At 38.4% G+C, this 23,058-nt stretch overlaps 1 protein-coding gene across 5 annotated transcripts in view; it reads left to right on the top strand.

Annotated features, from left to right (window-relative positions):
• Positions 1 to 23,058, top strand: part of CDKAL1 (CDK5 regulatory subunit associated protein 1 like 1) — a 379,245-nt gene that overhangs the window by 114,237 nt on the left and 241,950 nt on the right. For all 5 annotated transcript variants that reach the window (XM_053936121.1, XM_053936155.1, XM_053936129.1 and 2 more), the window contains 2 exons: positions 5,328 to 5,424; positions 13,108 to 13,156. In XM_053936121.1, the coding sequence (XP_053792096.1) occupies positions 5,328 to 5,424; positions 13,108 to 13,156 (146 nt within the window). The remainder of the gene's footprint in view (positions 1 to 5,327; positions 5,425 to 13,107; positions 13,157 to 23,058) is intronic.

Below are 23,058 nucleotides of genomic sequence, written 5' to 3'. Positions count from 1 at the left end.
CAATCCTTTGTATATGGGGCTGTCCCTAACTTTGAAAGCAGAAAATTTATGAGTTTCTAATATCCTTTCTGCTTCTTACTCACCCACTCTGCTCAGCATATTGCAACCTCAAAGGTTTCATGAGACTTGTTAAGCTCACTAGAGATAAAACAAGGAGTTCCCGTGTCCTTCTCTTTTTTTGTTTCCTTCCCAACAGCATTTCGTTATCCCTGTTTTGGTTCTGCTGCATCCCTTCTCCCATGAGCTAACTTAATGGGACAGAATGGTTAAAACTCCCCAGTCTTGGCTCAATAAATTTCTCCTATATCAATGAGTTAAATGGGGCTGTGGAAGGGCCCAGTGAGCTGCAGAGCTTGGAGCAGAGGAGGAGTGATACCAGATGGCCAGAAATGAGAAAGAGGGGGCGTTGAAGTTGGAGAAAGGTAAGAGCAACAACAGCAGACAGAGAGGATGGGAAGCAAGCCTTTGGGTACTAATGAGACATTACATTCGCTCAAAGCCTGTAAAGCCATGATTTAATTACCGTTTGTAATTTCTCAAAAAGAAAAGAGCTGTGTGGTTTTATGGATTTTCAGGAAGGTATTCCAAATGCTGTACAGGCACCATCTTTTCATTCCATGGATGCTGCACTCTCTTTAAGACTTGTGGCTTTCTGCTGATTAATTCAGCAGATGACAGAGTTGGAAGATCTTTACCATATTTGCATCTTCAGCCAAATAGCATTTCTTTTTCCCCAGAGACATCACAACACCATTTCTACAGCCTGGGAAGTGGTATCTCCTGAATTTTACTTTTTATAACCATTGGCAGCCTGATCTCATCATATACCCAGCTAATACTGTATTTAGCTAGAGCTGCTGTAGCAGAACTTCTTCATGTATACTGACATTTCTTTGGTCACTTCTAGACACAGAGCTCCCCTTTCTTTATGGCTTCACACTTTTCGAAAACACCTGATAAGGACTGTTGTGAATTGTGTGTAACGGGAGGCAGTGGGAATGGTATGAATAGACTACAATGATGCATTGCACAATTCCATTTAAGTATACACATCTTATGGGGAAGTTGCCAGGTTTGTGCAGGTACAACACTAGGAGGTGAGTGCTGCATTTGGTGGGAATAGCTCAGGGATGGTCTGTTGTCATCGTGGGAGTAGAATTGAAATAATTGCTTTTTCGTTTCAGATAACAAAGTTACTTCCTGTTGTACTTTAGCATTAGAAATAGTTCTTGTTTTATGAACATTTCCCAAGTGCTATCCATACAAAGCTGAAGAAGCTCACTGTAAAGCACTTTCCCCCTTAATTTCTTGCTTTTGTTTAAAAATTCCACTCTTGCTTCTTCTCTTACTTGTATTTGACTGTTACTTTGTCCTGCTGCAGGCAACCTTCTGCTCATTGTTTACACGCTTCTTCATTATTTAATTTCACAAACAATGGGTTTTGGAGGAGAAAATGTGGGGTTTGCAGGCAAAATACTTGGTCTCCTATGGTTTCACATATCTGGTACTAGAGCAGCACTTTACAAATTGCATGTTTCATGCTGACAAGTCTGTAGCTTATCAGCTTTCCTCCCTGCAGACCAGACTGCTTTTTATTTCAGAGGCCTGTTAAGCCTTCCTCTGCAGCTGGGATCCCTTGGTGGGGTGTAGTGGTGGCTCCCTAAAAGCTACGAGTTACTTAAGAGTTCGCAGCTTACAAAAATCCAGTGGGCAACTCTGCTTATGGAAAGGGAAATGAGCAGGCAAGCAGTGGTGGCTCCTCTTGTCTCTAGCAAAGAGCAAGTTAGCAATTACTTTCAATATCACAGATTGTCTTCTGTTGAACTTGGCCCATCTTCTCTGCTTTCACTTTCTTATTGCCTTCCTTAGATTTGAACCTCAGGGAAATGTCCCTAACTTTTTTCTTTTGGTGGTTCCATCCGAGTATCTGTGTGAGTTATGAAAAAGTGGAATGGCTTCCTCCACTGGCTGCCATGGAATCCAGCAGTGTTGATATACACATGGTGCTGATGTAGCAAGTGCTTATGGGGAGCTTTTTTGGAGGGTGGGAGGTGTTTCTTTGTCTTTGTTGTATTACTGACTAAACTTTTGTGGAGCTTAAAAAATAAAAATTAGGGGAACCATGCACCAAACTACATAGAATTTGTGAGAAGAATATCCCTGTTTGGGAAGGTTCCTAACATAAATACAAGTGCTCATGAGCAAGGCAGAAATTCTCCAGTTACATTCTCAAATCTGCTTTTTAAAGGCAGAATACATGGAACATATTTCACTATCTCTGCAATGGGGTATAAATCTTGTGATCTTGTGTGAGTCCTCTGCTGTATGCAGCACTTCATGCTCCTGTTGTTTCCCACTTGTTTTTTATTTCCCACCCATTAGTTAGGAAGTAGCTTGAATAATTCCTTTCTTAAAAAAAAAAAATTGCTCTAATTAAATTTGTATTCAGATGTATATCTTGCAAGTAGCTTTTAGAAATGAGGATTTCTAGAAGATGTTTCATGAGTCAATTAAATTGAAAGTTCAAGGTAAAGTTCATGTAACTTAAAAATAGAAAGGCTTCTAAAAGAGAAGATGTATTTATTCATGCCACCTACTAGATTCCATGAGGTATTAGTCTCCTTAATATTCATATTTTTGAAGACTAAAGGCTCTTCTAATACAGTTCTCATGCTAACTAGATTTCTGAAGGATAATTTTTGCAGGCTTTTGTTAATATGAGTAGGGCTCATTAAACACTATTAAAAGGAGGTGACAATATAGCACTGGAATGCATATTTTGAGTAGTGGTTTCTTGAAAATGAGGCAAAACAAATAATTTCCTTACAATGGCTTTTCATTTATGGTGGGTTTTACGTATTGTGTGGTATATTATGAAGGTAATGAAAATCTGCTATGATTGAAAATTTAGTTCTGGCATTTCCACTTAATTGCATTTAAAAAAAAATCTCAGTGTACAAAATTCTTTATTCTGTAGAGACCTGTACAACTTTTAAAAAGTTAAGTGAAGGCAATGCTTCTTATGAAGAATATTCATTTTAACTTTTTCCCGCCGCTAGCACTAGTTATAGTCCCAGAAGATATGGCAAAATGTTAAAGCTGTGAAATAACATTAAAATGCCATTTAATGTGTCAAGGGAAACTTTGTTTATTTTTTTTTCTTCTCAGATAAAATGACGTGAATAAAAGCTTTTTCTTCTTTGGTGCTCACAGGTTTTCAAGTAGATGGAGCAGGCTGTTGCTTGCAGCAGATTATACCAGATGCCAAGTTGCCTAGGGATGTGTGCTTTGTTTGCTGGAGACAGGGCTTATTGTCTTGCCTCCAGGCATTAGGTTGAGTCTGTTAGACTATATAAGTAGTGATTTTTATCCTTTGAGTTAGTGGAGTGTCACATGGTGCTATGTGACACTTTTAGGCAATGCATGAAGTATGATTTTTATTTTGTTATTTTTTCTTGGATAAGTAGTAGGTAACCTCCATTGAAGTTTTGCAAAACCCTTCAGTGTTTACCACTGAAAGAAAAGAGGGATCACAGGTTTTGGAGACATGTTTCTATGTTCTGTGCTGAAGAAATAGACTAAATTAGTGTCTTATCATAGTTCTTTACCCACAGAAATATTATCAAGGAAGAGATAAGAAGATGTGCATTTATATTATACACTTAGTGTGCAAGTAGAGGACTAACAAGGTTCTGTATGATGAATGTCTGAACATTTCCTGAAAGTCCCACTAAAACAAAATCAAATATCTTATAGACATTTGCTGCATTTATATTGGATATGAAGTAACAGTCATAATCTATTTTCTTGTTATTTCTCACCTGTGTTTGTTTCTTTCCTTTAAAATACCTCATTTTAGTGCAGCATCCAACACAAGGTATTTGGCAATATGGCCTGCGATCTCCTTTATTATTACAGTCTGTGTGTTATTATGAGCTTTCATTTGAGCTGTAAATTGTAAACAGATTTGTCCATATAACAAGTGTGGAGTGAAAATTCTGAGCAGGGAAACTGTCTGTGGTACCACTCTGGGTTGGTTGGGGATTTTTTTGTTAAAATTGCCATTGCTGGAAATAGACAGATGGTCATTTAGCATTCATGTGCTTGTTGAACATCACTTCCTTTAGTGCATTCATCTTGGAGACAGCTCAAGAAAGCTGAAGAGTATAAAATTGTCTAAGTACCTGTGTATTGTGGATATTTTTTCTGAAAGGTGTGATGACGTGTCTTAGCCTATTCCAACATAAAGTTAAACACTTCATGAATTCATACCTTGCTGGAGAAAAGATTCCAGTTTGACAGAAGCCTGCCAGGAGGTTGTGATACGATATGCAACCGTGAAGGATTGTTCTTGAAGCAACCCATAATATGTTAGACCTAGCCGATCACCTAAACTTATTCAGCACTTTTCTTTCATGTTTTGCACATTGCAATGCAGTTGTTGTGTTGGTTATTGTGCTAATGGATGATCTTCAAAGTTTGATGAACATTGGCAAATTTTGCATCTCACTGTTTTGCGTGCAGCTGCTAGTTCTGTGCAGGCCTTCCATTAGTTTTGAGACTTAGTGCTGGCTTAATACTCACTGTTGAATTCAAAGTGAGTGAAAATGTTACTAATGAAATGAACAGTGTTAACCATTTCATTTTAATGTTTTGATTTCCTGCTTGATGCTAAGGTAGCATTAAAGCTAAGGAGTTACATAAGGTATCCAGACAAATGTTTCTCAGCCAGAGGCAAGTACTTAAGGCTTGAAAGTGCTCAATATGCTTAAATACTTAAACATTTTAAAGCAACTGCATATTTCAAAGTAAATAAATGTTTTAAGTACCCATCAGAAGACTGGTGTAACTGGTCAATTCTGACTGGTGCTGCATAAATGTAGCTACATATATGCTACATAAATGTTCTGAGTTAAGGGTTCCTGCCTGCGTCCTGTCCTCTGTCCCTTGCATTCTGTGTAGCTTCTTGAATCGATGTTAATTACTCTATCCCATCTTTCTTAGCCAGTTTCTTTTCTACCATTTTGGCAAGTAAAGTTAAGTGAACTTGATTAGAGGTTTCAGGGTTGTGTTTTTGTCCAAGATATGCAATGGTCATGGTCTCTGTATGTACTCCCCAAACTGAACCAGGTGTGCTCTAGCTTGAAATGGGGTTCTTTTGGTGTGTTGGTTTGTTTGGTTTCTGAGGCTCAGACATATCCAAGTTGCTTCTGATTTGGTGAGGTCTTCATTGTGATTGCTTTCTGTTGTCACATGCATAATATGACTGTGTTGTAGTTGAAAATGATAACTAAAAAAATATTGACATACTGTTTGTCCTTCTTTAGGAAAGCCCAAGAAGGGAAGAAGAAAGTTGTTCTAGCAGGTTGTGTACCACAAGCCCAACCTCGCCAGGAGTACCTGAAAGGTTTGAGTATTATAGGGGTATGTATCTTTAGAAATCAAAGGTTTTCATGAATGTTTTCAATATGTTGATGTCAATATCTAGACTCTTGGAAAAAGCAGTGGAGAAGCTTCCTGCCATGTCCCCCTCCTGTTCATCTTTTTGCATTATACAACATTTAAACTTTTCCTTCACTCGAGGGTGATTTGATTTGGCTGTGGCATGAGGGGAGAAAGAAAAGGATGCTGTTGTTGGAACTGACTTCCAGTGCCCTTTGAAGCCTGGAGATTTCCAGGCTTCATCCAGGATGAAGGTATCAATTACCATAGTCTTAAGAATATCACAGTTTATTTGCTCTAAGACAAGCCTTAAGACCTTTGTTAAAATCAGTGGAAAAAGTGTAGGGGACTAGAGCAGATGAGGGTTTGGTGGTTGTTTTTTTACTTCACACTATTAAGCAGAATGGAAAATAACAATTATTATTTTCATTAAATTTGAGGCAGTCTGAAGAGTTAAATCCACTGGTGACAGACTTGTTAAACAGTTACCAAGCTTTACCTTGAAAATGAACCCACAGAGCATTAACTTAAGTAATAAAATGTTTTCAGTATTCTGTGGGATGTGGTACTACTGTATCATTGAATCACCTTTGGAAAAGAAAAAAGTAAAATGGGTGAATGGACTTCCTCTTTGCTCAGAGGCCACAAAATTATTGATCCATAATTGGTTGTTATAACGAGGATAATAATACCTACACATATGTAGACAGAGGGAACAAAAATGAGGAAATCACTATCCTTTGACCAAAATTGTAAGTTGATGTTTCAGTTTTGATGAATTTAACCTATTAAAATTGGGAAGTTTGATTTTTATTTTTTTTAAAACATTTCCCCCTTCTTTTTTAAAATTTTCTTTTAGGTAACATGTAATTTCTGAAAATTTACCGCTTCTCATCATCTTCATTTCAGTACCTAGAACCAGTGTTTCATGAAAAATATTAGTATTTTTTGCAGGAGGATTTCTGTTAGGAGATGAATGAGGTGTTAATGCAGTGTTCCCAAGTACTTTGAAACTAGACCTGAAAATACTGAAATATAGTCTTTGCAATAAGGACAGTGTCCTCTGGCTGTCATTGCTGTCATAAAATTTACTGTGCTTTAAGTAAGAGATCCCTCAGCTCAGAAAGGTCTCAGTCTTGAGGCAAAACTATTAACAAAAACAAAGCTAAGAGCATATTATTGTCTGTGTTTTCAGTTGGTACATTTAAAATTTTCTTCCCATTTTATAAAGAATATATGTGAGAGGGTGACTGTATTTAAAGGACAAGACTTGTTATCTTACTATTGCAAAATATTTTTGAAAGGCAGTTTTTTCAGAATTAAGAAATAGAAAATGTTCTGTTGGCAATAGGATATTGATTCTACTTTAAAATTTTAAGCATTAAGGGTACAGTTTTGAAAATCTTTCGTTAATACCAGGTTGGTCTTCATCTTAGCTGAGAGACATGGTTGATTTATTGTTGCTTATATGAGTTCTGCTGTTTTCTCCCCCCGCCCTTTTTTTTTTTTTTTCTCTTTTTCATTATTTATTTTAAAGGACTGTGTTTTCTGAGAATATGTTTATTTACCAGCAATTGTAACTCCCTCAGGGTGGCTTTCTAAAGGCAGTGTGTCAGAGTATCTTCTGCTCCTCTTGTTAGGATGGAGGAGGAAGTTGTGTTGTAACTACCAGAGAAATTCTAGTAAACCAGAGCTTGTTTTGATCTGCATTTGAAAAATACAGGACTGAACTTCCACTGTTCTTTATTTATTACCTGATTTGGGCAGAAGGAAAGGAAGGGCAACTTCATATCCTTCTTACCATTTGTGATGTTACTGTGCTTCTGTATTTCTTTAAAGTAATTGCTACTTTATAAACATAATGTGGGTTGAGGCCTTGCCATAGGCTGTGTGTAAGGCAAACCATAATGTCACATGACAAGGTGAAGGAGCTCTTTTGTGGAACGGGGAAACTCTAGGCAGTAATAAACCTGCCAAGGGTGTAAAGTACCTGAAGCACATAATGATGCATTACAGAGGTTCACAGCCAGTTCCCCTCTGGTGGTTTCCAAAGCTTACTCCTTTGTGTTTGTGGTGTACTCACTTCAAACTCAAGTGCTTGTGCAGTGCAAAAAGAGACATCAACTCTCCTATGTAGTTATTCCTCACTTTTTATTTCTAGTTGCTGAGAAGTAGGAAGTGTGACTGCTAATTGTTTTGAGGGGATTATGGGGGAAGGAAAAGGAGACATAAGGGGCAATGAAAGATTTAGCCGACAGCTTATGTTTTGGGACCCATGATTGGATGTAGGTAATGGTAGTGTTTCTTCACTTCCTGAGCTGCATACAAGAACATACAAAACCCTTGCTCCCTGTGATAGTTGAATCATTGGAATAGTATATTTTATTTCATTGACATTTTCTGGAGTTTTAAGATGCTTAATCTCCAAATGATGCTATGTATTGGAACCCCTGGTCAGGTTGCTGGGAGTTTATAGATCTTAAGAGGCTTCACAAAGCCCATGTATCTGTGCTTTGAAATCATCAAACTTGCTGTGCAGACTGAAAGCACAGGGCCTAATTCACATATGTATTCCATTAAATGCATACAATAGCTCCACAGGTGAGTGAATCCTGAATGAGAACTCCAATTCTCCTTCCTTCTCTATTTTTCTCAGTGTAACATCTAGCATCAAAGACCTATCACCTTCTGCCATACTCCCATCACCCAAGGGAAGTCTGTCATGCCTAATCTTTCATCTGCACAAACGCTCACAACCAATCCGGTGTTGCTACTCTGGAAGGCTGTAAACCCCCCTTTGCTGCAACTCTCTTGAGTCAGAAGGTGCAGGTCCCATGCGTGGTAGGGCACTGCAGGCCCTTCAGCCAAGGTGAACCTGAAGTCACTGCTCCCAGGAGAAGTATATAGCTATGAAAAGCCCTCTGCCAAAGCTCCTTGCATTCTCCTGACCTCCAACTAACCCTTTTCCCTGGCTATTCTACTGTATAAGGCAAGCTTTAAGTAATTTTCTTTTCATATCCAGTCTGAAACTCTGGAACGTGATTAGTGGGAATGCTGAACACTCCCAGCAGCAGCACGTAACACTAGGAGCACTGCAATAAAATAGATGGTGCAGCATAAAAAATGCTAAGTGCATTACAAAAAACAGGCACTTTATTTCTCAAGCTCTACACCTGTAATTGGTATACACTTTTAAGTTTAATGTACCTTATTCCTTCATTTGTAAAATGCTTCACTGAGCAGAGCTTCATCAGTGCCATTGTGAAAGGAAATCACTGGAACCGTACCAAGATGCCAAGTGTCCGTACATCCGTACTGCTTTGGCCTCATAAACGAGGAAGATGGTATTTCTGTGGTTCAGTTCATAAAAGTTTCAATGATGTTTGCAAAACAGAGATAGTGATACTTGTCTACCTTGCAGCATTTATAAGGCCAGACTGCATTCAAGATTGCGAGCCTGTCTGCTGCCCTTAAAACAGAGCCTTGCATGAATGCAGATATCCAATATGTATTTCATGAAAGCCAAATTTGATGGAATTTTACTCTGAATTATTTGAATTAGCAGAACTTCTTGGAAAGCATGCTGGAAACCTGGGAACAGGTGGACACTGTTCATCTGTAACTTATGGCTGAGAATAATTTAATACAAATCTCAGCTGGTCGGCTTTGGCTTTTTAATTCCCATGTTGATATTCATATAGGACACTTGAACCTGGGAAGTCAGAAAAGAGTGTCAGTTAAACACCTGCTTTTAAACTGAAAATTGGATGTGCAAATAGAAAATGTTAATTTCTACAGCAGTTATGTACTATGCTATAAATCAAAGGGTGTAGCAGTTAATTTAGATAAGAATTATCTTTCATCTGTGTCACTGTTCAGTAATGAAAATCAGTTGTTTATGTGCATCTCTGGGGTAGTCACCTTCCCTTAAAGTTTGTGTAGATCCTCCTCTCAGAATACATTCCTAACCCAGAGCAATGCCCATTACCATGGTCGGTATTGTCAGCAAAGATTTTAAACATAGATGTTATCCCTCTGAAGCCAGGGTGGCTAGTCACATGCCTTTTGAAGTTATGTATTAAGCCCTAGATTTATCTTGCCTAAGTGCTGTAATTTGAGAGTCTGTTTTGCTCAGCTCTCTTTATGGTCAATGAAGATAATTATCTCTAAAATAATTTAGATTTTTAGAAGACATGAAGTGCCTTTTGAAGCCCTGTATTTCCCTTTTACTGGCTTTAGAGAGGGGATAGGCTGAGTAGTCTTTTAACATCCAGCATTTGGCAGAGATCCCTAAACAAGGTGAGATGAAACTGAGAGTTGGTGATCTGGAGTTAAAATCTTCAGGGTTATAAACAGCATGTTCTAATTACCTCAAATAGACTATAGATCTTAGGAAAAATTTCTTTATGTAAAGGGTGGTTATGCATTGGACCAAACTACTCAGGGAAATGGTTGAGACACAATCCTTGGAGGTATTTAAAAGTTGTGTAGATTTGGTGCTTAGGGATATGGTGTAGTGGGGGGTTTGGCAGTGCTAGGTTATTATGAATACAAATGATTGCTGAGCTGCACTTATGCCTAGCTCTGATCCCACCAGGAAGGGTCAAAGATTTTTCCTGGCCTTTGTTTCAACTTAGCCTTCATACTTTGATAAAACTCTTTATCCTTTTTATCCTTGCTTTTTCACCAGTTTCCTGCTTTGGCTACTCTTCATGGGTTCATGCGCCTTGCCTATGCTCTCGGCCTTATCAGTCTCAACCGAGATTTCTGCACCAGCCCTGATTTGTGGTGGTTGAATGTCGTGTTTTTTTTTTTTTTTTTTCTTTTTGCATAGTACTGCTCAGCTTTCAGCTCTGTTCTGCCTGTGGCTCTTGTTCACCTCCTAATGGAGAACCATTTGAAGTGGACAATGAGGTCCAAAATGTACTTAACTATGCTGGAACCAAGGTCCCACAAGATCTATGGAACCAAGTGGGGTGCACTAACCACACCCAGCAGTGGTGTCCTGCTGTCAGTCCTGGGGGGTTGTTTTTTTGAGACACTCTGCAAAGAAATGTTGAGGAATGGTGTTGCTTCCCTTCATACACCACCAGGATGTCTGCTTCATGGACTTCCTCATGCCTGATGGAGAGAGACATTATTGGAGCTCTGCTCTGAAGGTTTACACATATCTTTGATACCAGTCTAGAATTATCCATAAGGTTAGTGAGACGTGAGGAAAAGCATCCAGCAGACCTTTATATATTTGAGAAAATTTCATTACTATGACTTTGCAATTTTTTTTTACTTTTTCATCCCCCACGCCTCTTTTCTTTTTCCCAAATAAGAGTTTTCTAAACCTTTCCCTCTTTTCACTTCAGGTTCACCTCACATTTTCTAAGATACTTTTATCTTCATAAATGCAGACTGGAAGCATTCCACATTTTCTTCTTGAGCACCTGGGGGCTTTAGGGGGGCTTGGGGGACTTTAGCCAAATAATTTCCAATATCAAATGAAAGATATTTAACGTGGGAAATAACATGTAAGGCAGAACAAACATTCATTTCTGGGTGCAGATTGCATTGTCTCTCAGACCTATAATTTTAATTACTTACATGAGCCATCTTCTTGACAGACATATTGAGAATAATTTAATTTATCCAACCAAATGAGGATGCAATATAATAGTTGGTGGGTTTTTTCCATCTTTATTCAACAGGGGATTTGGAGCAATGCAAAAATTCTTCAGATGCACAATGCAGAAAGTAATTGGTGGCTCAGGTTATGAACCACCCAGATTGCTCATATTTTAAATTACTAAAATGGTTATGAACATAAACAGTCTAGTAGTGAGACATATAGCAATAATGTTTTAGGTAATATAACACAGACTTTGCTCCCTGTCTGTAGTGTAGTTTTAGATGTGTATACTTCTATTTTCAAGTGGATTTTTTCTGTTTATTTTTAAACATTTAGTAGAAAGTACGTATGTTAAATATCTTGAGTCATAATTTTTAAAACTATCCAAAATGGATATATACACAAGTATGTAAATATGCATGTCTTCCATACAACTGCTTATGTGTGCTTTCTGTACAAGTTGATTGCTAGATATATATGTCTGTAATGTGAATGCTTGTGATTCAGAAAATTATTTAAATACATTTATTTTTTAAATAAAAATATTAAAATGCAGATATTAGCAATAATATAACTTAATTTCTAGATTTAATAATTAATATACTGTATTAAAAAATCTAAAATAGTGAACATCCCTATTTTAAAAGTCTGTATTTCAAAAGATTAAAAAAGAAAAAAAAGAAAAATAAAAATACTTTGACATGGACTTGATCCAACACCCAGATGAGGAAAGAAACTGACTTCAGTTGGGAATTTAAAATCAGACTCCAACGATAGGTGAGGTTTTTTTTAACTTCTACTAGACAGATTGGAAAAATGAATGTGAGGCAAGATTGTGCAGTCTTGTATTTACAGGAAAAGACAAACTCGGTGGTTTAGGGCAGAAAGTCTTACTGGCTTTGATACAAGGGATCCAAGTTCCAGACCAGGTTGTTGCAAACCAGGTTCTTGTCTTGAAGCCTCTGCAACTTGTGCTTTTCTGCTGGTTTTGGAAACAAGCTGGAAAAGAAACTCCAAGGGAAAGACTGCTAAAATCATACTGAATCTAATGTAATGTACAGCTTAGAGAACCAGTGTTTAAAAAGGAATTATGGAAAAATTACAAACAAACTGAAGTGTGACAAGTTGGCTTTCCTGCAGTGTGTGTAAATATCTATAGTCGAATTACATAGAAGAGGTGGTTTGGATGAAAGCTCTGGAAAGAATCTCAGCTTCCAGAATTCCTGAGTGTTTAATTTTTCAGTGTTAATGTTGATTCCTCTTAGTTTATATGCCAAAATCTCAGCAGTGTGTTGGCCATTGACTTTAAATAAAGACTAATACATCTATTAAGAAATAATTGAACTATTTATCTCATTTTTGGTGAATTTTGGCAAATGTAATACTAAAACATAAATTTGTTGTCCTTATTGCAGATGTTGTATAATGATCATTAAAGATTATTCTGTGTTGTGAATAGCATGAGGGCTTTTCTCTCCATTTCCAAACACAGCCTGCATCAAGTTCAGGAGAATGTCTTGTTCTGTTAAACTTCACAAAAGTATTTTTTATTTTCTTCCTATGTTCCAGTGTCTTTCCCCTCCAGTACCTCATTCATTTTCTCCCCTATATTCTGCCCTGACAGTATCCTCAGCTTTTTGTTGTGTTCTCCACCATCCACTATTTTGCTGTGGAGACTGGGGTGAGGGAACGCTTTGGCTGTTTGAGCCACCCAGGTGCTGAGTGCCTGGTTCACCATTGCCTGTCATGGACCACGAACAGCACTTAAGGCCTAAACTCTTTTCGAGCAATCTGGTGATTATTTGCCAAATTTATGGGAACTTGCCATTTTTGAGGACAAAATTTGGTTTAAATTCGGTGGTAAATTTTAAAGTTACTTTTGGCAGATTGACTAAGATCCACAGAGAATAAAAACTGGCTAAAAACACAGCCCAAAATTCTTCACTACCCCTTAATCCAGAAGAAGACACTCTTGAAAGACTAGTTAATATGAAAGTATGTCCAGTTGTTGACTACTTAGGTATTTACTTTCTGACTTTTTTTAGGTTCAGCAGATAGATCGTGTAGTAGAAGTTGTGGAGGAAACTATTAAAGGTAAGCATCACGCTTGAACTAATTGCAGCTAATTGGAAACATTTAAGCATTAGCAGAAGTGTTGCTGGTGTGTTCTTTTTCACCCTGATACTTGCTTTGTGCTCTAGCTGAATGTTTGGGCAGTGCTATTCTTTGTCATGTATACTTTGTATAAGTGATAATTTCAGAGATCTTTCCTATACGGAGCTCTGTGGGCTGTTGGTTTCATAGGTAAATAATCAAGAGGAGACATCAAGAAATCATTTCATCAGTGTAGGTTGATGTAGAATATTGTATAAGTCTCCTGCACTATTTTAATTGAGTGTTACACTTCTACTTCCTTTTGTTTAGTTCTCTGGTATTTTCTTCTTTTCTGATGCTTTGGCTTACCTCCCTGAGCTCTTCTCAGCAGGGCGGATAAATTATCTTCTGGTTTAATGTTCTTTTGTAACTCTGTTCCTTGTTCTCTCTGGCTTTGTTCGTGTGTGTACTCTTAGTACTTTGCAGTGAAGGAGGGAAAAAATCCAGTATTGTTTCTGCAGCCTGACCAGTAAACATTTGCTGTTAAATAAATAAATTTGTCTGGGTCTTTCTGGGTTACCTAAGTTTGTCTCCATTACTTATCAGGCCATAAAAATTACTGCTCCATGAAGCTTTAAATTACAAGGTTTCGTTTAATTGGCTGTACTTTCAATATAAACAAGTGTCTAGTCCACAAGACATTGTCAGTAACTTTAATGCCGGAATATGATTTTTTTTGAAGTACAGGATGAAAGTTTAAAGCAGTGCAAATTTTTAAAAGGAACAAAAGCTTCTATCATGAAATTGTGTAGTGTGGTGTAAGGCTTCTAGAGCTTGTGGTTTGAAGACTTTAAGATTTCATGTTGCTTTGAATGCTTTCAGGAGTGAAACCTGTACTTTTATGTCCTCCCAACCAAAATTTTTCCCAGATTATCCTTAACTTACAGCATCTATTTTTGGGGAGTAGAACCTACTTTGCCATACAAAGAAAGAAGAAATGCATTCAGTACATATTTTTTTATTTAATAAGCCAAACTCTGTTCCCAGAAACATCATGGTGTTCATGACAATATGTTGGAAATTATGATGCTTCATGATTTTTACAACGGTATTTTAGATCCCTATCTGCTTTTTCCCAAATTTTACTAGTTCTTAAGGGAGTAAGATGATAACCTGGGTCAGCATGCCCTCCCTTTACAAAAATGGGGTTTGTAATATTTATACTGACTCCAGATATTACTGCCAATTTTTTGATAACATAATTACTCAGGTTATGGTGACTGAATGTTAAAGAGTACATATAATCTAGTAGCAGCTGTTAAAATAATGATTTTAACTGAATGGATTTTTCGATTGCATTTTAAACATTGATATAATGCTGGAAAATAATGTTCATAGCAATGTTAATGAACACTTAAACTTTAAAAAGTGTGAATTTTTGGAAGGATTTTTGTTCCTTTCTAGCTTACTAAAAGTGATTTGAATTAGAAGGAGAAAGTGAGCTGCTGAATTCCATACATAGTGCCAATTCCATCAGGGATTTCCCAAAAGGTAATGGAACGCAGGATGTCTGAAGTTTTATTGGGAAAAAAATGAACAAAAACCAGCTCTCTGTTTTGAGAGAGTCAAACAGAGATGGTCAAGAAACTGAGACTGGATCATTTCTCCTCATAGGAGAGCCTGGCAAGGCTCAGGGAGGGGGAATCACATCAAAGTATATAAATTCCTGAAGAGAGGGTTCAAAGAAAAGTGAGACAGACTCTTTTCAGTGGTCCACAGAAAGGACCAGAGGCAACAGGCACAAAGAAAAGCACAAGAGGTTCCCTCTAAACACCAGGAAACACATTTTCACTGTGAGGATGACCAAGCACTGGCTCAGGTTACTGAGGGAGGTGGGTGGTAGAGATTCCATCCCTGGCTGTATTCAAATCCTGTGGACATGGTCCTGGGGAACTGGCTCTCCATGTCTCTCCTTGAGTGAGAGGGTTGGACAAAGTGGTCTTCAGAGGTCCTTTCCAACTATAACTCATCTGTGACAATAAAATTACAATTGGAAGGAGAATCAAGTTGGCAGAGATCACAGCATATGATAATGGCTTACTTTGGTAAAAGCCAGCAATAAGAGGAGCATTTACTTATATTTCTTTAATTTACTTCCAGAAGCTGCATTATTTTATGTATTTTGGAATCATCTACTAATGGAGAAGAATGTGAAGCTCTTTTTTCTTTGTGTTTTATGAAGAGTCTAACTGTGAACTTCCATTATCCAAATGAAATGAAATACTTTAGATAACAGGACTGTTGATTGGAGTATTTTATTATAAAAAATAAATACATGGTAGGAGATTAAATTAGTGTTTGATCAAATGAAATATAGTCCTTTGTCTTCACGAGTCTACATTGTTGGTAACAGCTTCTGAAGCTGCTAATGCTTTCAGGAGATACAGGTGGTGTGGGACAGGGGATTAAATAGGAATTCTGAATTCAGAGCCAGCTTACACCTGTGACTTTTAAGTTGACTGTCATAGCTGTATGACACAATTTTTTTCACCTTTTTTTTTTTAAGAAAAGCTAAAGTTTGCATGGGTGGAATACTCTTGTAGTGTGGTTATATATATATTGAAAGCTTAAAAAATATTCTATATTGAATGTTTAAAAAAAATTCGACCGAATAAGTGGAACTTCATAGTGTCTATCCTCTGTAGGACAGCTCTGTAGATTGGTCGGCCTAACTGAGTTGTCTGGATTTTCTGTCCAAATTCCTCATGCTAGTTTTAAGCCTAAAAGTCTAGCTTTCCCTGGCTTCCCATTTCTTAAGTGGTACCTTAGTTTATTCTTGGGTGCTTGAATTTTGTAGTACACAGTTTACAAAAAGGGAAAGTTTGCAGAAAGAATTTTTTTCCTTATCCATTTTTTTTCCTAATAGTCATCTTTTCAGTTTTTCATAAAAATGGCTTTCCTGTTGGATTTGGTTGAAAGCTTGCTGCACTCCCAAAGAAAATTGATTTCTTGGAATTATTTAGAACTCTTTGTATGAAATATGAAAGGGTTTCTTCTAGCTTTATTTCTCATTGTTAAGGTCATTGTTAGGAAGACCTTTTCAGAACAATTCCATTTTGCTTGGTCAAGAGATAGTAGTTTCAAGAAATATATCTTTGTGGTGGTCTTTACCACATATGTGTGAAGACAGTGTAATTGTTAGTTCCCAGCTCTCCATTGATAAACACCTTTTATGTGACCTTATCTTTTTATCCTGCTTCATCAGAAAATGGAAAAGAAGGATGTGCACATTTGTTGTTGCACTGACAGCTAAAAGAGAGAGAGAGACTTTTAAGAGGCTTAGTAATTTCTCATTTTTATGCCATCCTAGCTTTTATCACAAGTATTGAATTGAATCTTTGAAATTTCCTAATTAGCAGGTAAATTAGCAGGTAAATTAGCAGGTAAATTGTCACTTCTAGAAGTGATCTTCAATAGCAGTGCAGTATTTGTATGCAGGTCATGTCTAATTAATATTTATACTGTGTCCCAAGATATATTTTAACTAGAGGCATCTTCATGTACTTTTCATATGATATGGTAATTTTTAATCTGAAACTTCTATATTGCCTGTGAGGAACTAGACAAAATAATTCATTCACAGCCTCAGAACTGAGTTTCTCAAAGTGACGGCCACAATTTTGTAGCCAGTGTGTCTCTCAGTCTTCCTGATAAAACAGAATGATTTTGTCTTGCAGGGTTCTGATTTAACAGTTTAGTAAACCTTGCTTCATCTGCACATTACCCAAATTTTAAGTCTAGATTACAGCAATTTTTACCGCACTAGGGCAACATACTCTCTCATGTGCTTAGTTTTCCAGTATGGTGTTATGATGACATAGAATGTTAGGAAAATCTTGCTAAGGCATTGTGGTGTCTGTGAGCTAGGCCTATAATTATAGGCCTATAATTGATGTGTGTTGCATCACTTAGTAAAATTTCTGTACAGAATATAAAAGTTATTTGGGATGACCAGTATGGTCAATGGTATGCCCCAATAAGCTTAAGATTTGTCTTTGGTGGGAGCTGAAGAATGTCTTTATAGTGACCGCTCAAGTCAGCTTTTTATGAATCACTCTAAAATCTGTCTTTAAAAAAAGCCTGTCTGTGTATACAAGCTTGGCTATAAACAGTTTACAGTAGGCAAGAGAATACATTTGTTCTGTATTTTAAAGGAGAAATGCTAACTGCTTAATGGAGAAATTCCTCTTTTCTGGCTTTGAATTTAGGTCTTCAGAGATTTAGGTTTTCCCCCCTTCCTTTCTAGACACGCTTTCAAATCCCATGTTATTAAGGGTTTGTGGGGGTGGGAGGTGTGGGACCAGAGTATTTGTGTACAGTCTGCTATTAGCTTAGGCCTTAGGGAGATGAGGGACATAGGTTGAATTTAGTTTAGTCCACATTGTGTCTGTCTAATGCTTTCACAAAACATAGTTTTACAATGGGTCATTAGACCTGATTATAAAAAGCAACCGAAGGAAATTACTTCAGGGTTGACCCCTTTATACTTAACATAACCTTTCTCAGTTTCAGTCACCTTGACCTATCTGGTGAAGTTGTCCATCCATTCCCAGTTTAAACATTGACCATTATTTGCTCAACTGTTTAATTGTCCTCATGTGGTTAGCAGTTATGGATTCATGATAGTTGCAGTGTCTGTCTGTATGAAAAAGAGATCAATGATACCTATATTATATATAGGCTGCAGTGTAGAATTTATACTGATTGTCCACCTGAGAGTGTGTGTGTATATATATGTATCTGTATGTATATGAATGCCAGAATATTAAATAGCATTTGTATATGCTGCTTGATTTCACTATAAACTGCTGGTAACAGTAGATGAAATAGTCTCTTTTTGATTTCTATGACTGTGGGAAGAGTAGCCTTGACTTAAGAAGTTGATGACAGGCCAAATGAAAAATAAAAATTGGAGGAGTCGGGAGTTCCTATTTGGGGAAAAGTATCATTTGGCTCCCAGTCAGGAAACTGACTGTTTGTGCCAAAATGCAGCTTAAGGAGGGTCAGAGGGAGGGTAGTGGCCTCATCAAGTCCCTGTTTCTGTTTCTCTCTCCTTTGAAAGGACATAGAAAGGGGAGTGAAGGGGGCAATTTTGGGTGGGTTGTTTTATATATTTCACTCTGTGGTGGGTTGACCTTGTCTGGCTGCCAGACCTCCACCCAGCTGCTTTCTTGCTCCCACTCCTCATGAGGGCAGTGGAGAAAATAAGATGGAATAACTCTTGGGTCATGATAAGGACAGGAAGATCACTTACAAGTTACTGTCACAAGGAAAACAGACTCGACTTGGGGGAAATTAATTTAATTTATTGCCAATTAAAAATAGAATAGAGTGGTGAGAAACTATAGCTACCTTCCCCCACCCCTCTTCTTCCCATGCTTAGCTTCAGTCTCTCATCCCAGACTCCACAATCTCCTCCCCCTAAGTGGTGCAGAGAGATGGGGAGTGGAGGCTGCGGTCAGCACAGTAATACAGCCCCTCTGTGCTGATTCTGCTTCTCCACACTGTCCTCCTGCTCCAGCCTGGGGCATTCCTGTGGGCTCTGGGGATCCAAGCTCCAGCAAGGGTCCTCTGCAGGGGATGTAGTCCTTCAGGAACAGGCTGCTCCAGTGTGGGTCCTCACAGGCTTCATGCACTTACTGCCAGGAGCCCTGCTCCGTGCTCCTGCTCCGTGCTCTGCCGCAGACTGCGGGGGATGATCGGCTTCGCTCTGCTCCTCTCCAGCGGCTGGCTGTAGGGAATCCAGTGGGGCACCCACAGCACCTTCCTCCTTCTTCTCTTTCTCCTCCTCCTCCTCTTCTCTCCTTGCTGCTCACAGGGCGTTCCCTCATGCTTCTTTCCTCACTGCCAGGCAGTGTTTTTCCCTTTCTTACACCTGTGACAGCTGTGGAGTTCCACAGTGCCCTGTGGCAGGGCTTTTGGAGCCCAGGTGGAGTTGGCTGTGTCTGGCACTTGGCAGCCCCGCCCTCTCCTCTCAGAGGCCCCTGCAGCCCCCTCCACACAGCCCGAGAGAGTACCACATCCCTGTGATTTTTAGGAGGTAGAATTGCCTTTTAAACTGAGGTTGTGGAAAAATAAAGGCATTAACTGGAAAAACTGTGTTCGAGGCAGTTTGGGTAATGCCTTGAGCAACCTGGTCTAGTGGGAGATGGACCTACCCATGGTGCAGGGGTTGGGACTAGATGATCTTTAAGGTCCTTTCCAACCTCTTAACTTAAGAATTCTTTGATTCTAGGAACTTGTGTCAGGGGCTGTGTTTGAAAGACATAAGAAAGTTGGGTAGGATTGAAATAATGTTTCCAGTGGGAATACACAGAGCTACAGTGAGTCAGGAACTTGGGGCCATGACTGTGATTAAAGGATTCACCCATCAGTAATTCATAAGAGTCAGTCACTGAGATTAACGGCATAATGTGATACATGTCACCTGCCTCTGTTTTGTGTGCCCTGGATTGGAAATTTTGGAGATATTGCTATTTAAACAAAATTACAATTTTTTTGTTGTCATCAAAGCATTATGGGTAGAAAGAGTGTCATTACTCAAACAAGCCTTTTTCCCCCCCTTCTGTTATTTAAGAACTACTTTGATAACAAGCATTGGCTTATAAAAGATCTGGCTGGAAGGTGTCCCACTGTATGGATTTTAAATGAAGATTTTTTCATGTGGCCAGGTGCTTCAGTGAGAAGACCAGGTTGCATTTTGATTGCCCCTTTCTGACTGCTTACTAAAAGTGTGATGTACTGAAGGGTACTGATGAGTTCCAAATGGCAATATCATGATCTGTGCCATTATTAGTTCAGAGAGTTCAGCTTTGTAGACTGTAAATTAAATAAAAATGTGGAGCATGATGAGGAATATACAGTAATTGTGGAGAAACTGTTTATGCAAAGGCAGACTTTAATTGCTTTTGTAAAACATCAGTAATTATGTGGCTCAACATTAAAATTGTCTCTGCTGGGCCAAGAGATTTCTGTTGCCATCAACCAGTTTTTGCTCTTACAAGAAAGTTTATTGCTGTTTTTGCTGTGTCTGTTCAAATGCTTTTGGATATGAAGGGACTATTAGGTATGTGAGATGATCTAGGACTTTAGATAGGTTTAGTAATTATTTTTCTCAGTGTAGTTATTTAATTGATTTAATTTATAAATCTGATATAACTGACTGTCTTTATTATGACTATCAATGTTATGACTTTATTTTGTTAAGTAGCTCATAGAAATTGAATGGGAGATACATAGTGCCACAGAAGAGGAAAACAAGCAATTGGGGGAAACAGACTGAAAATCTCAGTAGCACAACTGTGATTGCTCATTATTAAATGAGCCTGTGATGTGCAAGCAAAAGGTGCCTTTTCTTCCAAACCCGCATGTGCTCTTTTCCACGCTTTGAGTGAATGACTATCTTACAGCATCCCTATTTTTCTGTCCTATTCACATTGGTTAGATTCATCTGAATTTAGCTCTCTTAGAGAATCCTCGTGCCTGGTAAATGTAAAGGGTACCTCATGATTTTGGATACAGTGAGAAGTTCAGCTCAGCATTTCACTCTAAGGCTAAATTTGTTCTGTTCATCCTGCACACCCCAAAACATTAGGCAAATTACTTCTGCTGCTGCAGCTGGCTCTGACAATCCTGCTTTCAGCACTTCCCTTCCTCATAATGCAGCCTGTTTTATCTGATTCAAAATGTCTTTTCCCGTGGAAGTTTCTCTCCAGGATCTCCTGAGGTTTTGAGCAGAATCTTTGATCCTAATCAAATGCATTTCTTCACAGAGAGGTGAGGACAGAGGGTCAGGGAAACTCTTCCTGTAGTCGATTATTAGTATTGTCCTTCTGGGCTGTGTAATTGTGGCTGGCATTTTGAGCTCACAGGAGATTTAACATTCAGGCACTTTTTCAGAAAGACAATAACATTGCATGATCTCAGAATAAGTAGGATGAAGCTAGTGAATCCTGAAAAAAAAGCAGTAGTGCTTTAATAGGGTATTTCAAGTGCTTTTGCTGTGATAGAGGAAAATACTATGGATGTGTCAGAAGTGTTCTGGGACACTTATATTCTTAATTTAACTTGGCAAAATTTTTACATGGACAGTAATTCCATGTTAATAGTTACCTCTTCTTCCGTATGACTTCTTGTACAGTGCGGTTTTAGTGCTTACAGATATTGTTATGATTGAGTCATACACTGGAGACATGCCAAGAATAAAGAGATATTGTATGTTTAATGGAAAGAAAGTGGTGTATTAATTTTAGCAATATGGGACACCTGTGGACCTTTTCTACTGAATATCTTGTTTTTGAAATTACATTAAGTGAATCTTAAAAATCTCCTGTCGTCACCAATGTGACACTCAGATTCCAGAGTCTTCCAAAGCAGTATTATTGTTGGATGCTAATTCCAAGTGCAACACTTAGTAGTTCTCTGTATTTCAAGCTAATTACAAATGTGCTGTATGCTTAGTAATTCCTGCACATTTCTATGAAGCTTTTTGATTTGATATAGGGTGGAAAGCAATCTTTTTATGAAAGAGTTTGGAATGCAGAGACTGGATCAAACATAACACCAGCTATCAGCATCCTAATGGGACTGGATGCCTGGCCCAAGGCACGGTGCAGTGAAACACAAGGAAAGATCAGTAACTCTGACACCATTGGTCTGAATTATTCCCTGTTCCTGTCTACACCAAATGAAGGAGTTTGGCTGTTACAGAACATTCCCATCTTCACTGATCTAGAAAAGGAATAATTTATATTAATTGCTTGGTCAGGAGCAGGGCATATACCTTTCAGTTAGGTTTGGCTTTTCTTTGCTCCCTGAATTTACTTGGGACAGGAAATGCCAGTGATGACATTCAGGAATGCCAGTGTGCTGCTGGCCAGCTGGTGTTGGTTTGGATGGGAGCTTCCACACAGCAGAGTCCTAAACCAATTAGTGTCCTTGTTTTTGCACTTGTGTGTGTTTGACAGCATGTGATTGCTCTGGGGAGCTTGGGAATTCCTTTGAAATCAGTCATGTCTGCTGTGGGACAGCATGTTTGTGCTGCAGGGCAGGGAGAAAAGATGGGAGAGGAACTTATGATCTGCCCATGCTTGATACTTCTTTCAGTCTTTATTACTGCTTTTGGTTCTTCTTTGCACATATTCCTTTACTTTTTCTTTGAAGAAATGCATTATGAAGAAATGTATTACTTTGTTTTTCCTTCATATGCTTTTACCTTCCTTTCCTTAGCTACACTGCTCCTATGTGCTATTTTATCCAGTGCTAACCTTGAGGAAGGAAAACTCTCTATTCATTAAGAACCAAACAGTGGTGGAAGGAAATGTGTGCAAGAGTACACAAAATGTGCTTAATCTCGTTCCTTAAAGATGCTGGAGAAAATCAGACAGGTTGGTGAGAGACATCTGAGAAGTACAGAACAGTGCGTTGGCAACTGTGCTGAGGAAAAAAGTCTTTCAGGAAATGGTGAATAACCTCTAAGCATAGTGATGTAACTGGGAAAGGGAAAGAGTGGGTAACAAGCAAAAAAACAATAGAAATTGTTGTTGCCAAGGCTGGGGTTTCCTGCATCTTTGAGGATTTTCTGTAAAATCGTGGTTTTCAGCTGCTTGAGATATCTGCACTGAACTTGAAAGCTAATAGCTAAGAAATCTTACGTCTGGCTGGGAGTTGTGTTTCAGAGTCACACTGTATAGCTCCAGTGGGGTGTGCAGGGGTAGGGAGGGACTCTCAGTGGGTGCCCTCTTCCATCTTTCAAGCAGATGTAATTTCCCAGCAGTTGTTGAGGAGTGCCAGCCTATGGACAGAGTGAAGCTGACTATTTTTTAAACATAATATAGATCTAC

Source organism: Vidua chalybeata, chromosome 1 (assembly GCF_026979565.1).
Source record: "Vidua chalybeata isolate OUT-0048 chromosome 1, bVidCha1 merged haplotype, whole genome shotgun sequence".
NCBI classification, from domain to species: Eukaryota; Metazoa; Chordata; class Aves; order Passeriformes; family Viduidae; genus Vidua; species Vidua chalybeata.
The sequence above is the reverse complement of the archived record's forward strand: the minus strand, read 5'-3'. Positions and strand labels throughout refer to the sequence as shown.